Source organism: Oenanthe melanoleuca, chromosome 2, assembly GCF_029582105.1.
Source record: "Oenanthe melanoleuca isolate GR-GAL-2019-014 chromosome 2, OMel1.0, whole genome shotgun sequence".
NCBI lineage: Eukaryota > Metazoa > Chordata > Aves > Passeriformes > Muscicapidae > Oenanthe > Oenanthe melanoleuca.
The window spans coordinates 140,741,577-140,760,038 of record NC_079335.1 but is presented as its reverse complement, the minus strand read 5'-3'; the positions used below and the strand labels follow the sequence as shown (position 1 = coordinate 140,760,038).

General features: G+C 38.9%; 1 protein-coding gene across 6 annotated transcripts in view; it reads left to right on the top strand.

The window, feature by feature from the left end:
• The window catches only part of RBM33 (RNA binding motif protein 33), a 97,592-nt gene extending 82,605 nt beyond the window's left edge, over positions 1-14,987 (top strand). For all 6 annotated transcript variants that reach the window (XM_056483671.1, XM_056483677.1, XM_056483675.1 and 3 more), the window contains 3 exons: positions 82-270; positions 11,293-11,381; positions 11,562-14,987. In XM_056483671.1, the coding sequence (XP_056339646.1) occupies positions 82-270; positions 11,293-11,381; positions 11,562-11,610 (327 nt within the window). In that variant the 3' untranslated portion in view covers positions 11,611-14,987. The remainder of the gene's footprint in view (positions 1-81; positions 271-11,292; positions 11,382-11,561) is intronic.
• The last annotated feature ends 3,475 nt before the right edge of the window (positions 14,988-18,462 follow it).

The window sequence follows — 18,462 nt, the reverse complement described above, 5'->3', positions numbered from 1 at the left end:
ACTTTTATATCCTCTGTCAAGTGCAGCAAGCAGAGTCAGTGGGTAAGTAAATCAAAATACTGTTACTTTTGTTGTTGGCAGGTCATTATGCACGGCAGAGGCAGAGGAGTAGCAGGCCAGATGGGCCGAGGACGCTTGATGCCAAATAAACAGAACCTGCGAGTGGTGGAGTGCAAACCTCAGCCCTGTATTGTGTCAGTTGAAGGGCTTTCTTCATCAACTACTGATGTCCAACTGAAAAACCTGCTGATGTCAGTGGGACCCATTCAGGTAGGTCAACCTTGGTTTATCATTTTTGTGCCAAAAGGCTTTCATTCCGGAAAGCTCAGTTAATTCCCTGACACTAAATACAATGCGTGTTTATTGGTAATTTATGTCTGAAGGCACCCCCACCCACACGAGCTACACCTGCTAGCAAAGACAAGCACGTGATGATATTGCAGCACAGGAGGCACGGTAGGATTTTGCTAACCATCACATTCCTGCTGCAAAATTCTCCTTCATTTTGGAGTTTCTGTGCTGTGTTATTTACCTAGGCAATACAAGCCTGTCCATTCTGTGAGGTTGTTAAAGCCAGATGGTCATATCAAAGCAAATGTATTTTGGGTGCTGTCCTTGTTTATTGTTGACTTGCACCTACTGTTCTTTTTGACATTTACCTTTTCCTGTCACTGCAGTCCTGTACAAGCACCTAATGACCCAGTGGACATTTTATACTGTGTAGCATCCTCTACTTTTTCAGGTGAAAACACTGTCTTCTTTGGAGGATTTTATTGATCCTTAATTTTTTAGAAGGTTCTCTTCAATAGGGACCTGTGAGCAAGGTTATGATATGCACACACTGTTGTGTCTGCTCTGCAGCTTCTGTTCACAAACTGCCTGATGTGTCAGTTAAATGACTTGAGGAAAGCAGGAGGTTTTCAAAGCAGTGAAAGGCTTAGGAGGCCCTGTCTGATTTATTGTTACTGCATTTAAAAATCAGTCAATGAATAATGAAAAATACAGGTGAGAAAAATATTTCTATTTTGACAGGAACAACATTTTCAGACAAATTCAATGCATGAATTGGAGGTGTTCTGTGAGACTTCTTTATTACTAGGATCATCTATCTGTTGCAAAACACACCACTCTCCTAAAGATGAACACTCTGCCTCACTTGTTCCTAATTTAGTAAATGGAATAATGCTGAATTATTTACGTCATCAATTCAGAGAGGTTTAATTTGTTTGGGAGAGCAAAACTATCCTTGCAAAATACTTTGTGCCTTCGTGTTCTCTAGTACTCTTGGAAATTATTCATACAGCTCCAAAGCACATTTATTCAGTGTTTACTTGCTAAATCTTGCATGAGAATATTAGAAGGAGATTAATAGAAACTCTGCAAGGAAATCTCACAATTGAGAGAAGTTATTGAGAATGTGCTAAAAAATTTATTCAGTACTCGCTGTTTCATAGCAAAGTCCAAACCCGGTCTCTCAATTCAATGTCACAGGCCAATTTAGAAGGATGTACTTACAGGAGAAAAAACAATGACTAATTTTCTAGTGGGATTTGATGCATATCTATGCCCTCCAGAACTTGTATTCTTGCAGCAGCATCAACTGTACCTTTGGAAATTATGCTTTCTGAATCATCATCCATTTTCACCATACAAGAAATCTAGAAGTAGTACTACTTGAACAATATGCTTGAATTTAGCTAATCATGCAGAATGCTCTTGTGCTAATTCTGCACTTGAATTTCAAGTCTGACTTGTAGAAGGCTAGAAATCTCCTGGTTTGTTTGAGACTAAATGATGTTTCACAACTATGAATGGTGAGATATGCAGGAAAAAAGTGATATGTTTGTAAGAAGAATATGAGACTGGTTCCACCATCTGTAATACTTAGCTTTTTGATTTTGTTTTTTAATGGTACCATAAGAAGCGGCACCACAGAAGTGTTAATGCGCCAAATGAGGAAGATGCAGCAACAATTTAAGTGACTTGTAGGACAGGAATGGGAAACACAATGCTTGAAAATCTGCATTATTGCTATCAACAGCAATTAGTTTTATACAGGTGGTGGTAGATTTTCAAAGAGGTCAATATCCTGAAGTTACACGAGTGGATTTTCTCCTGACTGTAAATTCATGTTTTAACTGTTGTTTGTGCTCAGTGCTGTATAAAATCCTCTGCAGGTGGGAGGGTTGGGAGGCTCTGATAGCAAAGGGATACTCAATTATTTCCTCATTCTTCCTTTAATAGGTGTTTCATGTAAGGGATTTTGCAGGGTGGAATGCTGAAGTGAGCTGCTGAAGAGAGCCCAGCAGTGGCTGGAAGGGCTCTTTCCATGCAGGCTTTGGGGGTTCCTGTGTGAGGACAGGGTGTGTGAGAGGCAGGGACCAGAGCAAACAGATCTTGGGTAGTGCAGAGCTCTAGTCCTCTAAGGTGGAGTGTTGGAGCTTGATAGACTGAAATAGGAGGGATTTGGAGAAATGGCAGCAGTGAGAAAATAGCAAGGTGTGAAATTCTAGCTGCTTTTGTTAAAATTAGGCAAGGTGCCCTGGTTTTTAGCTGGAGCTGAAGAAATACTAAGAAGAGGGAAAAGTGAGTCAGTTCTATCTGACTCAGTCTTTAAGATGTAGAATATCCTGTCTTCAGCTGTTGACTACATCCACCAAAATTTTCCTTAAGGAACTGAACTCTTTTGAGATCGAGATTTTAATTTTATTTATCTCCAGGGGAAATAAGTGTGTTGAACTCATGCTTAGTTTTTTGCAATTATAAAGGAAATTTAAATCAAAACTTAAGGAGTTTTCTTCATATCTGGATAGTATCTTGAAATGTCCAACCCCCAAATCCCTGGTTAAAGGTAAGGATTCACAGCTGTGGGACATATATCTCTGATGTTAAACAAGCACCTTTCTTCAAAGCAAGTTGCAAACACAGCTCAGAAATCTGAGTATCTTGTTTATCAAGTTCTGCTGCAATCAGGATGTGAATATGGGAGTGGCTGCACTGAGAGCTTGCAGAGAGGAGGAAGAAATACTTCCAAGGATCTTCTTTTTATTTGACAAGAAGAATAGACCCATGAGCACTTGTCCCACCTGGTAGAGGACCTGTGCTTAATCTTCTCCTTTCATGCTGAGGCATCTGTAAAGCAACTGATCCCCCACCAGTTCTCATTTCCAAATATCCTCAATTTATTACAGTGTGATCATCCTGTGTGTCTTTCCTCAGAAAGTGAATCTTTGCTGGCATAACAGTTTTAAGTTATGGGAAAAGTCTATAATCTGTCAATGGAGTTAACATGGATGAAGAGATTACTTTTCTGGGTCCGAAAGACTTGGGGTTTTATTTTTAGCTTTTTCTTGTCAGTATCGTTCTTGAGGTACAAGTACCTTGCACAGACCTTGAAAACTTCCCTCAGTTTATGATGCTCCAAGCTTTGCCATCAACTTTCGTTGAGGTATTCTGTGAGTCACAGCTTGGGAATAACTGGGCATGCCTGAGACAGGATGGGGGAAACTTGGAGCTGAAGTTGGAAATTTAGCATTTTTCCCTTCCCATACCCTAGAAATGAGGAAAATTATCTTTTCCCATGTATAACCTTTCAAATAACTTTGCCTGATCACTGAAAACTTTTTAATTCTCATCCCTACTTCACTAAAGGTGCTCTACTATTAATACAGGAAAATAAAATATCATTAGATTCTCTTAACATTGAATATATTAAAAGCTTTTGGGGTCCAGGAACATCCTCTTTGTTACAGCTGCCTTTTACAACTCAAACATGATGAAATTAGCAGAAGCACTCCCTTCAGCATAACACTTTGCTGTCATAATCTTTCTGGAGAGGATAAGCTTTCAGAAGCAAATAATGTACCTGAAGTAAAATCTCATTGCTGATTCTAAAATAATGATGTGTTATAAATAAAATCATGTATTCCAGAGTGTTGGAAAGTACAGAGGATTTCTGAGCACATCACTAAGCTAAAGCCTCCTGAGGATGGTGGTGGAGCAGTGACATTCAATGCACATCCATCTGGAACCACTTGATAAAGTAGATTACTAATAAGTTGCAAAGGTCATGAGAAACAGCACTTGTGGGTTTTTTTGTTTGTTTTTGGGTTTGGTTTGTGGGGTTTTTTTGTTGTTGTTTTTTTTTTTTTTTTTTTCTCTTTAATGTTTATACTGTCTAAAGAGACATGCCTCATCTAGTTATTGCCACCCTCAGATGAATTTTTTTAGGATGGTGGCAGGTAGAGTAGACCATTTTTTAGAGCTCCAGATAATTTGATTGCAGAGGGAATTGCTTTGTGGAGGGGTTTCATCATCATCTTTAATCATGTTTTCTTACATCACATAGATGCAAAAATAAAACATCAGTGCAAAATCTCAGTGTTTGTGAAGATTTAAGATCATAAATTCTGATGCTTTAAAAAAGAGAAAAAAGGAAAGATACATGGTTGTATATCAGAGGTAATAAGAATGTTGGAATTGTAGGTGTACTTTGAATAGTTCTTACAGATAAGGTTTTTACTCTGCTAACGCTGTCATTTCTGATCTGGGAAAGGAAAAGCAATTCCAGTGCTGATGTGCCTGGCTTTGCTTTCTTGGAGTGACAGTGCTACCTAGTGCTCAGCTGGTGTAAAGGCAGCCACAGCCAGCCCCCTGCCCTGGCTGCATTCCAAAGTGCTGCATTTGTCTGAGTTCACAGAGGCAGAGGTGGAAATGCCGTGGATGCACACACGCAGAACATGGGTGCTCTTGCAGGTCAGCAGGGGGATTCTCCTCTGGCATAAGGTGCTCAGGCTGGTGTGAGGAACACCTTGGTCTTTTTAGTTTTGAAAGCATTTTCAGCTGTTGCAGAAGCAATGGGAAAAGATATGGCCAGTCCTGCTCTCTCCTTGGGGCTGGGGGAAATGAAGAGCAGCTCCTGCTCCTTGTTTGTCCAGTTCAGCCTTGCTGTAGAGCTGTGTGTGAGTGAGAGATGCCCAGCTCAGGGACAGAACAGCCTTTCCCTTATGACACCTTGCAAATGGAAGAAGAAAGCTGAATACTTTTGAAGGCAGATAGTAGGAAGTCGGAGGTGGCAGAAAAGCAGGAAGGGGGAACAGAAGGTGGAAGAAATCAATTGCAACAGCTGAGGGTGAAATAAAAATATTCTGTCCCAGCCTCTCTGCCTGCTGCTAGTGGCTGGGAAGTGTCACGTCCAGGAAAGGTGCTTCAGGTGTTGGGAGACTCTGAGGACAATGAAAACATGTCTGCATTTATTGATGGGAGGGAAGAAAAAATAGAATCTGATCTTTCTGTTCAGAAGGTGCCTGCTGTGCTGCTATTTAACTTGTTGCAGAGCAGTTTGGGTCACACACTAGAGGTGATGTTGGTTGGGGAAGTTTGCTTTCTTTTTGCATAGACTTGATTTTTAGCAGCTTTATGTGAGCTGCCACTCCTAATCCCAGACCTACTGATAAACTGCTGGATAGTCCATTTACTTCAGTGAGAGAAATTAGTTAAAGGAGGAAACTCATTTCCCATGTGTCTCCTATAGTTGAAGTGAGTGCTTGCTCCAGTCTCATTCCTACCTGCTTGGTTTCCATCTCCCAGTGCTCTGTTATCTCCCTTTTAACTTCATACTCTGTGTAACCTTTGAGAGTTTTGGTGTCAAAGGTGTTTGCATTCTGCAAACAGTCTCTTCCTTTGTACTTGAGGATGTCCTGCTGTTTGTCTCAGGGCCCTTGGTTTTGCAGTGAATCTTTACTAGAGATTAATATGCTGCTGTGATCATACTGGCTATTTTGATATTGTGCAAGTTAGTGCAAATTTAATTACAGAGCTTGGATAGAGGAGAAATTTGAGGGCAGTGTAGATCTTCAGGCTTAAGGAAATATATTCAGAGGGAATGGTCCTTTTATGATATTCATGCTTTAGTCACTGGCTGGTAATAGTTCAGTTGCAGAAAAAGCCAGAGCTGCTGATTATTTTTTAAGTTGTTGAGTTAAGTATGTTTTAAAACAGCTTGTAAGCAAGCTCTCAATAAAAAGTATGATTATGAAATACTGGGTTTCTTGAACTTCCTATTCAGCCTAAGATCTGCATCTTCCCATGGCAGTTCCTAAGCAGAAAAAGGAGGCAGTCAAGATCAGTATGAGCTCTTTGCTTTCTAAATCCCTTCCATGTAAAATACTCTTCTTCACTCTGAACCAGCTTTTTATTTTTAATGCTAGAAATATGTCAGGATGTAATCTCTGTTCTCCAGAGTCAGACAGGAACATGCTCAGAATACCTGTGACCTCAGGCTGCTATCAGGAAGTGCTGCATGGTAGATCTGTACAGCCAAATCTGTAAAGTAACCAGTCATTTGAAATCCCTTGGAAGTTATTGTATGTATTGTCAATCCTTTCCACCTGAGTGGATCCCAGAAGAGGTTTTCATCCTCTGGTGAACATCTGACTGGGTCAACTCAAAGAGAAGATGTGAATGAAGTTGTTTTCTCAGAGCTGTGACGTTTGGGAGGATTGTGGTATTTCAGTTTAGGGGCTCATGATGGGAGATTCTGGTGTTGCACAGTGTGGCAATAGGGAAGTCTCCTGTGGAGGGACAGTGAGGGCCCTCCCATTAAATGAGTGGTGCTTGCTAGAACCAGCTGGTCTCCAGAGGCAGTGCTGCATCCTGCCCTGCCTCCCACCACTGGCCTTGCAACATCTGTAGGTCACAGAATAAAACTAAACTCAGATCAAATTGAGGTATCATGCTTTTGGGAAACAACCATTTTGTTGTTACAATGAAGATCATAAGACCAAGGATTGCTGCAGGAGTATTTGTTCTTTGAAAATGAGAGAGCAGCTGTCATTAGTCCTGTGTGGTGCCTGTAGCTGCTTTGTGGTGCTGCCCCAGGTCTGAAACCAACATACTGAATTCCTCTTGAGAAATATATATTGAATTTGCAGGACCATGTTTTTGTACTGAGGTTCTGCAGGGGTGGCCTCTGTGAGAAGCTGCCTAAAGGTTCCCCTGTGTCTGATAGAGCCAATGCCAACCAGCTCCAGGAGGGACCCATCACTGGCCTAGGCTGACCCCATCAGCAGTGGTGGTTGTGCCTCTGGGTAACCTGTTTTCAAAAGGGAAGAGGGGCTATTGAATATTATCACTGAAAAAAAAACAGCTGCCAAATTATTCAAAAAGGATGAAAATAATTAAATTAAACTAGCAAGGTAACATGATTAAGAGTTGCAAAATGAATTTTTGGATGTATTTTCCTAGCTTGTGTGTTTGGAATCAACAAAAGCAGAAGCTGATGCAGTAAGTCTTTGAGATAATGCCTTGTATATTTTGAGCTAATAAAATACCACAGAGTACAAAAGGAATGTTTTTTTCTGGCAGCTGTTAACACCATCTAATTGTAGGATCAGCTCTAAACTTCAAATCACCTCGAATTTGAAAAGACAGAAATAATGCAGTAGGATGAACATGCAGTAATTTTGCTTCAGTTTCTGCTGAATTTCTTAATTTCTATGCCCAGCCAATAGCCTGTCTGCTTAGGACCTACACCTGTGGTAAATGTGTTGTGTGCCTTATAATCAATGTTCATAAAACATAAAACTCAGAGCTTATTTAGTTAAGTGAGTAAGAAGGTATTGTCCCAAAATCAGAACATAAATAAATCATTTTTAGCTGGATGCATGATGTTCACACTTGCAAGTCATGATAGATGAAGATTTGTTTGAAAACATGGCAAAGATGGTGGCATTTCAGGCTGTGGTCACATCTTCTGGGTAACTTAGCTTAGTAATTGTCTCTTGTTAAAACAAAACCAGAAGGTTTTTTTTAAATCTATACCCAAAGGAGGTGTATATGCCTCATGTACCTTAACAAACATGAAGGGATTATTCATAATTTTTGCTGACAGTCTGAGCACAGCAGAGGCTGAGAATTTAAGTTAAACCCATTTAAATTATTTTTTTTTTCAGACAGTTTCCAACTGGAGCAGTAATGTTTGTGTAGCATTAGTTTATCCTTTGTTTTGCAGTCCTTAATTCTTAAATCTAGTTATGTGTAACTGCAGCAATTGAGATGATGCTGCCTTACCCAGGCTGGGTTATGGGTTATGTTTAGGTAGTTCAGTGAAGGATCAGATGGGTTGGATTTTATTTCCAAAATTGTATTGACCAGTGTAATTAAATCTGATAAAGATGCTTTTGAGTAAACTTACCCAAGAACTGATGCCTTGTTGCCAAAGCAGTTGAGTATTAAAATGCATTTAGTGTTTTGTGTTTTTATTGCTTTTTTTTTTTTTTTTTTTTTTTACTTTGGAAAATAAAGCAGTAATACAGTGTAAGAACACAGTACCCAAACTAGTCAGTCAATAAGCTTATTAATTCATAAGAAGGTATAAATGAGTTATCTATAATAATATTTAGATGCTTTGCCTAATTTTGTTAATAAGTCTGCACAAAACCAGAATGTCTTCCTTTAGTCAATTTTTTTACATGCTAATTACTGAGAAACTTGTTAATAATTCATCATCATGCTTGTATAAACTGCAAAATCAAATTTTGCTTTTGTGCCTCTCAAGAATATTAATGCAATAATAGCTCAGTTCTTGTGGGAAAAGCCACCAAACAGAGCTTCTCTTCTTCAGCTGATCAGAGCAGGGGTCTGGAGCATAAAACATTGGGAGAATCTGCTGTGGTAGTTGAGTGAGACCTGAGGAGGATCAGCTGGCAGCAGGAGAGCGGGGAGGTGGATCTGGAGAGGGGAGGGAAGCAGTGGCAGCAGGACATGCAGGGTGCAGCTGGAAGGATGCACCCCTGAATTCTTGTACAGGTCCTCTTGTTGAACTGTTCACTGAAATATTCATCCTTCTGGTGATTCAAACAGGTTTTTCTCCTATTAGAAGTGTTGACTTCTGTGAAAGGAACAGATTTTTTGTTTGGTTGGGTTTTTTTTAGTTTTTTAGAAATTCAGAGATACCTTTGTTGTCAATTCTTTCCAAATCTTATTTAAGGTCTGTGTTTAATTTTTAGTCTTCAAAGCATAGTCCTCAGTGACAGGATATACTTAGATCATGGTTCTTTCTTTCTTTCTAAGCAAGAAAAGTGGTGTCAAGAAAATGTGTGTTAAGATCTAGTTCTATAAATCATAAAAAAGTGAGATCAGTAAGGGAGGAGAACACAAACTTCAGCATCTGTCACTTATTCCTCCAGATAAACCTGCAGGTGCATTGAGCTTTATCCAGGTCTTTCACTGCTGCTTTCTGCAGCGTGACTGCATTCTTGTTGGCAAAATGTACTTAACTGTGTCAAGAGCATTCTGATTCAGAAAGAAATAAAAATCATCTGCTGAGGCAATTTTTAAGAGCTAAATCCTATTTCTCAGAAACAGAGACGTTGCAGTGATTTAGCTATACCTTTTCATCATAGCAGCTTTCCAAAAACTATAAAATGCAAATTAACCTGCTGATGCTTATCAGATTTGCTGAATCCTTTAACTTTTACTCAGCTTTCACTTTGAAATCACAGGCTGGTGGAAATACTAAACATCTGTGATTTTCCTGAAGAGAGGAAAGTTTCCTGTCAGTTACAAGAAGTTGCAAAATTAATTGCTTCAAAATCACAGATAGGTAAGTTACAGAAAGTGGCAAAGCTGAATTGTCAGGCTTAGATACAAAGAAACATGACTTATCAGGTGCCATGGCTCTTGTTAAATACACATCTTACCAAGAGAGTCTTAAGTGTTCAAAAAAGATAAAAGTATTTTAAGAATAGAAGAATTTTAATAGTAAATTTCATTTTGGCATTTGACATCTTGCTTAAAAAGCTCCATTAGATTGAATGGACAGGGAACAGATTAGAACAGATTACTAAGAGATACCAAAGTATGTCACCATCAAAATATATTTAGTGGGGTTCTGTGTTGTTCCCCAGGGAATCGTTGCTTTCTCTAAAGATCTGTGGTACTTTTTTAACAGTCTAGATGATGGTAGAGAATTTTTGAAGGTATAGTTTAAAAGCCTGAAGACTGACCATCAGAGGGCTGGAATCATCCAAGTGTGGGGGATGCAGCTGAATTCCAGGCAAAATGCAGGAATAAAGAATTATGTTCATACTTGTCCATCAGGAGGTCATAATCTAGAAAAATTTTGAGCTGTCCATATATATATGTGTGTGTGTGTGTAGATATCTAAATCTCAGTATTAAACTTTATGTAGAAGCTCAGAGAAAAGTAGAATGTTAATAATTCTTTATTCTGCATCCAAAGCCATAAGAGCAACTGGAAGCTGAATCAGAGCAATTCTGTCTTTAATGTGCTGCAGCATAGGCTATTAAACATCCTGAACTTTCTGTGAGATGTTGGAATCACTGTGTGATGCTGAATACTTACTGGGTGTTCTCACTCACTGTTGGATATGTAACTGTTTAATGTGTAAAGCTTCATCTTGAATTTCTCAAGTGTCTTTTGGAAAAATATTCTGTTATAACTGAAGGGCTAACTCACAGCATAAAGTTTAATCTTCCTAAATGTGATAACACCTCTTTAACAAGGCCACAGAACTCTCTCTGGGATCAGCCTGCCCTGGACTTGCTGCTGCAAGCAGGGAATAAGGCCATGAGTTCTCCAGAGCCCTGGCTGAGGTGTGCTGTCATTTTGGAGAGCTCAGTGCCATGTAGAGGGTTTGTCACAGTTCAAGTGTTGTGAACTGCTGCTCTCATGGTATGGGAGGCACGACTCAGATGGGGAGATGTGTGTTGTATGGAGGACTTGAATATGGTGACCTAATCCATCTCAGTGGGGTTTTGTGGCGGTATCTGTCAAAAGCTGGCCACTTGTTTTATAAAAACAGTGTGAGGATATGCAGTTGAGAGAACTTACCACTTTTTCTGTTTCTGCCCTGTTTAACCTTTGGAAAACCCTGATCCCTTAATGTACATCAGGTAAATGACTCCAGGTGCATGTGTGGGCAGTTGAGCCCTGACCAGTTGAATCCTTCTTACTTGGTGGGAGTTTGGCTGTGGGGCTTGGCTTATCTGCATGGATTGAATTGAAGAGTTGTCACCTTTGCTTTACAAGTGCTGATCTGGGTTTTCCAGGTGGTACAGTTACTTAATGCACCAACTCAAACACCAATATCTGGGACCCTGACTGCAGTCTCAGAAGTCTCCAGTCTGTTCTCTTATTTATAAAGAAATATGTTTCTGAATAAAGAAATACAACAACATTTCAGTGGGTTTCATGCAAAATAAGGGGCTATTGTGAAGTGGATCTCGAAGTGAATATTAAAAATATGTTTTGTTTTATTTGTCTCTACAGAGTTTACAGATGCTCCCTCAACAACGGAAAGCCATAGCAAAATTCAAGGAGCCAGCACATGCTTTAGCATTTCAACAGAAATTCCACAGGTAAATAATTAAGCATTGCTGCTGCCCCTGGTTCCTTCCCTCCTTTCAGAAGATAAAATCAGTCTCCTCTGGCTCAGGGTTTCTTTAATCCAATCAAGCATCTCTCGATAAGTGACCTTCATAGAAGCTCCATGCCAGAATCAGTCTGAGCACATTTAACTTTCTTTTAACTTTTAACAGGCACATGATAGATCTGTCCCACATCAACGTGGCACTGATTGTGGAGTGATGTCTTCAAAGAGAAGCCCCTGCCCCTGCCTCAGTGTAGTGTGGAGCTACAGACTCACAGTGGGAAGTGCATTGGGCTGGGAGCCCTGTCAGCTCAGTCTGTAACTGCTCTGTTGAACTACAGCAAGCACCAAGGTGACCTCCAGGAGAGGTGAATTCCAGAGGATCTGCAAAGGTGGAATTTCTGTTCGGTTTCTTCACATTCTGTTGTAACCACATGGAATTCTAGAATTTTTTTTTTTCAAAGTGCTTTCAATGCATGTAGACATTGTTCTTCAAGTTCCTACTGTGTGATCACAGTGACTTGAGAGAGAACGATTACAGCGAAAGATTTAAAAAACTTTCTCCATAGCAAAGAATATTTGATAATGGTTGCTCTTATCTTCAGTGCAAGGTATTTGAATGAAAACTCATTTTTCTAAACAAATTAGTTGCATTGTATACCTGAGAGCACAGAAGGTATTCTTGCATAGATTTGAACATGGTCTGCTTTGCTGAATAGCAGTTTGCTGAGAAGCTTTGGAGGTGACACTGGAAAACTGTAGTTTTGATCTTTGTAAATAAGTCTGTCTTTGCATTTTTCTGTTCCAACATAGACTTCCATCTTCTCTTTCCAACTCCACTTATTCCATGAAACCCTGTGTAGGAGGAATAACACTGCTGTATTTTCCCTTGGTTTTTAAAAACGAGGATCTTCGTCCTTCAGTAGCATTGTGGGATAGTGAACTCCGAGTTGTAATTAGGTTGTTTTAAATAATTCTGCCAGATGCAAGGAAAAAGAAATATTTGGTGGGTCACTTCAAAAATGTTATTCAGGAAGAGTGGTGCATTCCTGATAGTTCTTTTGGGCTAGTGTTTCCTGGTTGCCTCATGCTTTATTTTGATCAGGCTTTTTTTTTTTTTTTGAGATTTGTTTTGTGATTAATGATGAACAGTAAGAAACCCATAACTGAAAGGACTTGTTTTGATGTGGTGTTCCTGATACATAAAGGACTATAAGGACATTGTGAATCTCCTGGTGAATGTGTCAGTTCCCAAAAATGCCATGCAAACATTAAGGAGCTTATATTTTATTCAAAGTAAAATTCGTAATATTTCCTTTTGGTTAGAACCATCCAGACGGGGTTGCCAAAGGAACAATTTTTTCAGTTACTTCTGAATAAACTTATTAAAATGTCATCTTTATATTGGATTCCAGTTTTTATGAACATTTCCTTAGTTTTTAGACCATGATGTTTTGCTTCATGCTTTATTTTAAAAATACTCTTAAGCACTCCACCTAGTTTTTGAAGGGGGGAGGGACTTACAGAAGTGTAGGTTTGTTACCTGAGTGACTGCAGAAAAACACTATGGGTGTGAAATAAAAGAGCTGCAAATGGGGTCCAAAATAGGCATGCCAAGCTGGAAGGGATGAGCTAAGCAAATTTATAGGATTTATAGTACCTTTTTTTAATAGTATCTTTTTTTTTTTTTTTTTTTTATGATTTAATGGCACAGATACTTAATTGGCTTTCTTCCATTTTGATCCAGATTTTCAATTAAGTAAAAGTTACCAAAAATATTGAGGGAACAAATACTGTCAAAAGTCTTGTAAGTAGACCTGCTCTCTGTTCATTGAAATAATACAGAGTAACATGGTGCTTAGGAAATACTCTTTAAGTCCATTTGAAACTTAGTGACAGGACACAGTAGCAGAATGAGAATCTTTTCATGGAAGCAAGATTTACACCCACCTGTATGATTCATGTATAATGTTTAGTGACAGCCACAGTTGCTGTACATGAGGTGCTGTTAGTGCTTTGGGGTAGAGCCAAACCCAGGACAGAGCATGAGCTGCAGGTAGGAAGTGCCCAGTGGGACCAACCCCAAAGACCTGCAGATTGATCAGCCCCAGGCTGTTTAACTCCTCACACCATCAGCCCTGGGACCCCTACACTGCCTCCTCAGGTTATGTCACTTTTATTCTTAAGAAATAGCTGCTTTTCTTTGAAACAAAGCATTGAACAGTTGCTCATCCCACTGTTAGGGAGCAGACAAGGAGACATCTCAGAGTGGAGTTACAGTAGTGCATGTCTGGAAATCTGGGATAGATGCAAACAGCAGACAGGCCAGCAGCTGAGTTCAGCAGTAGGAACATCTGCAGTTGATCAGCTGTCCTGTCAGAAGCAAACATTATTGGGGTTAGAGGGTTTCTTGGAGCCTAAGAATATGGGTTTGATTCAAAAGTCAAAGAAGTTTGTAGAAATGCTCCTGCTTTGGGTTTTGAATCCATCCCAAAGAGCCTGAGGTTCAGCCAACTTAAGTTTTTAAAATTTTTATTCAGTTGGGCTTTTAATTTTTTTTTTTGAGACAAATGTGTGGCTTTGGAATAAAGATACAAAATGGCCTCATATCTATTTAAATGAAGGAGTGATGTGAGCAATGTCTGTTTAATGAGTAGATGCATCCTTTTTAACAGCAGTTGCAGATTATTGCTTGTGCAATAGGCAGAGTATGGGTGGATTGCTGGAGGTTAATTCAGCTGCTTACTGCAGTACCTGGGTACCTTCCTTCATGTGAACATACCATATGTATGTATGTCTATATTTGTTTTATTATACACATACATACATACCCACACCCTGTGTTGTCACCATATCTAATATCCTAAAAAACTCAGTAGCAAAAGTAGCAGTTAGGTGAGTCATTTTTTAAAATGTTTGTGTTCTCTTACTTCTCAAATCCTAACTTAAAAGTGGATTTCTTGGCATTGATTGGTTTGGATGAAACAGCTCCTTTAGATCCATTTGTTGTCTCCTCCCAAAAAAGCCAAAGGAAGTAGAAGTAAAGCTAGACAGACGTGTTCTTGATGTGTTCTCTTCCAGCACAGAGTTAAATCTGAGCATTTTAAGTTAACTTTCCTGGAAGATCTGTTGCAACCATTATCTTGTTCTTTCTTTGTAGTGAATTCACAATATGATGCAAAATGGAAAAAAAAGAGAAGGCATTTAATGTAGTATGTAAATATTGAACTTTTAAAATTAAAATGCTACTCAGAGTGCTTACAGTCAACCACATCTTAGCTATTTGTTAGTTTTTTGTGTTGTCTTATCTAAATTTAAATGGATATGGTTCCATAAATGTTAATGTGTTTTTGTGTATATCTTCAAATTTTTATAAAGATGCTAGTAAGTCAATACATATATCCTGATCTGTGTATTATTTGTTCAGTTTTTATTAGCATAATTTTATAATTATTTAAATAGGCAACTCCAGTAGGTGGTTATATGAAGTCAGCTTTTTTTTTTTTTTTCTAATTACTTCATTTCCATCTTGTACCACTGGAAAATTCACTTTATAACTATTCATATTTTGCCTTGACTAAAATACTGAATTACCCATATGATCTGTGGTATTTTAGTAGAATGTTCTACTTTTTTTTTTAATTAAAAAAAAACCCCTAAAACAACTCTGTCCTTTAACTTCTGAGGGGAAATGCAGTGCACTGTCAGACCAAGGCACGGGGTCTCTCTGGGTTTGTTCCATTGTGCTGTTTGCAGGTACAAATCAGGTCTGTGGTGTAATACTGTCCTCAAAAGTTGGGGCCGTTTTGGTTTTGCTGTTTTGGTTTCACAGTTCTGGTTTCACACCTGGGCCAGGTTGGTGGCATGGCAGTGTTACAGTGCCACACTGGGCACACTCAGGGTCCTTGCTGCAGGCAGGGCACCAGGACAGGTCTGTAGCATTTCCATAGCCAGAGGGATGCTGTCCTCAGCCTCACATATCCCCAGTGTGCCTTTGGGAAGGAGGAGTGGATACAAGCACCCCCTCTGCAGTATCCTTGGCTATCTGGTTTGTCCCCCAGGTTAAGTCTGAAGATTCGCTTCAGGTTTGCTTTAAAATGCCAAGCAGACTGAGCATTTTAATTCACTGATGTTAGGTTTCCACTGCAAGGATACAGATGAGAGTAAAACTGAAGGTTATTTGAGAATATTCTTGGAGGTCCTCATAGAGTTGGTTTTTTTTTTTACATCAGCTACTGGGGATAAGAAAATACATTTTACTTGGTGCTATTTTTTTTTCTTTTTTTTTTAAACATAGTATCTTTTATCTGTGTAGCTTGAAATGATGCAGTTTCCCTGGAAGCTGCTGCAGGCACTTCCTGCCATTTGCACTCAGTAGCTGTGTGTCTGTATGTGTGTGTGCTTGTGTCACCCTTGTAGCTGGGGTGAGAGGGGAGTGGGAGGCTATGGGGTTTCTTCTTTTGAGGGTTTTTTTGGCCTGGTTTTTTTTGTTCTTTTGTTTTTTGGGGTTTTTTTGTCTGCTGGGGATTACCCTGGATTTATCCTCTGGCATAGTATTGTGATGTTCCTGTCCTTTGTGTAGTACTGTGTCTGTGATGCAAGTCGTGGTACTTTGAAGGTAGATATTTGGCTTCACCTGGTCACTGTCAAAAAGGCATTTTTTGTTCAGAGAGACATAAACCTTTTTTTAATTCGGTTTTTTTGTGCTTTTGTTTTTGGTTTTTTTTTTTTAACATCTTGGTAGATGAGGAAGTAAATGTAAAGGAAACAAATCCTGAGCAGATTGCAGAAAGTTAGCTGTATTATAAAGGTAATTTAGGGTAACATAGTGCTTTTGTTTCAATGTTACCTTAAATGATGCCTTACCCTCTAGTTAATTCATAAACATAATACTTGAAAGTATTTTATCTTAAATTAGTATCAAATCCTAAGGATTTTCTGTAAGGTTTTTTTGTAACCTGATTTTTAATCATGGAGATAACTTACTGTCCACATGAGCACAGGGGCTTGTGTACAAAACCAGATTCATATTGGATCCTTGAGTATGCCAACTTCTGGTATAATATGGTTGGGAAGGATCATTTTGTTCTTTATAACGCTGCTCTTGGCAGGGTTGGGTTTTTAATTTGAAACAAATAAACTCCCTTTTCTACATCTCTGCTTATTTTGATGGAAAGTATGGTCCTTATTGCACTAAAGAAAACCTCAGGTGGAAAGTTAATCTCGGGGTCTTTTAGGTGCCTGTGTTGCTCTCTGCTTTCTTGGTTGGATGCACTGGTTTTTCTAACTAACTGGAAATGGGCTTTATGGATACACTTTTTCAACAGGTTACACTGCTTTTATTTCATGTAACAGCACTTGTGTTCAGTGGTTTTTACCATCTAAACTTTAAAACAGTATTGCAGATTACAAATAGTTCTGTAAAAGAACCTGTGTACAGTTAAATGTAGCTGTATTGCAATGTTGTGTGTAGTCACTTGGAAGATCAAACACTGCTGTATTGATGTTATGTTTGTTCAGGATTTTCTTTGTGTGCATCTAATGGATTTTAATATGCATGGTATTTTTTCCTAGTGTCTGTCAGGCTGAGTTTGGAACCTTACAGTTTTATTTCTATTTTCAGAATAACAAAACCATTTGTTTGCAGGTTTTCTTTTTCAGATGATGAAACTTCTTTCAGTGGTTTAACTTCTAATTAACAGACATTTTCACTTACAGATCCAGCAGAGACCAGACACTAACACTTATTTATTTGCAGCTCATCTTCTGTACCATTGCATATAATTTTATTTATAAAGGAGCCCTTGGATTAAGTCAACATTCTTTTTAGTGTGGTACCCTTTGCTTCTCTGCTATTCTTTTTCTCATTTCCATCACATTTGCCCCCATTTTTCCATTTCCACAAGGATATTTGTATCCTTGTTATGTTCCTGCACTTTTCACTGTTCATTTCTTTGGATTTTTTTTTTTCCCTGAGTTCAATGCATTCAATCTTTTGCTCTGTCTTCTGTTCTTCCAGCTCTTTTGACAGTACTTGAACCCCAGATGTCCTGCCCTGAAATCCACCATGCTGTACTTTTCTTTGCAGACTCTGGTGCCTGAAGCTGAGGTTGCTTTGGTGCAGGTATCACCCCTTAGGCCTTGCTGCCCGTCCCAGAGCACTGGAGAAGCATCACTTAACATTTTTGCTTTGCAGTTTTACCCATGGGGGAATGTAGACATTTCCTTTACATGCTTGAGCATTTAGTCAGGCTAAACAGGATTAACAACTATTTTATCCTTTTCACTTTTTCAGGAGCTCTGTTCTTGAATTCAGTGATAGTAATAGCACTTTTTGTTATTGCCACCTAGAAATACCAACACTGTCGACACGATTCTGCCTCCTATTACTATTACTGAATGTGATCCTTCCTAACCTGTAAAGTCCTAAGCAGTGTATACTTATATATACATATATCTACATTTGGGTATTTTGAGAATCATTTCAAATGTACTGCTCTAATCTGGATTGCAGAGTTTGTTTATTAGCAGTTCAGGATATAAATTCAGCAGCCGACTGTATCATACTGACTGCACTGGGAGTGCATCTGCCTCATGTTTTCTACAGCATCATCTGCACAAGGTGTGCACTGCTGATTGCTTGAGTGTAATACTGGACTATACCAAACCCTCCACGTGCATAAGAGATCTTTGTCATACCTATTTAAGTTAATGTAAAAATGGAAACACAAAGATGATCTCATGTATAAATTTTTTTACATGTAATTCCATGTTTGAAATGTGAACATGTAAATATATTTATTGTACCTAAAATATGTCAATAAAATTTGATCTTTATAATTTCCTGCGTTGTTGTTTGATGTACAACTTCAAACACGTCAAAAAAAGTTTCATGCACTGGATTATTTTACCATTTTTATTATGGTATCATCTCTGGGCTTACTTTTACATCAGCAGCCTAGCACAGGGTTCTTCCCCAGCTGTACAAACGTGCCCCAGATGAAAACAAAAGTGACTGAGGGTGGAAGGAACTTGTGCTTGTGTGGCTGGTTCAAAGGGTCTGGAAGATA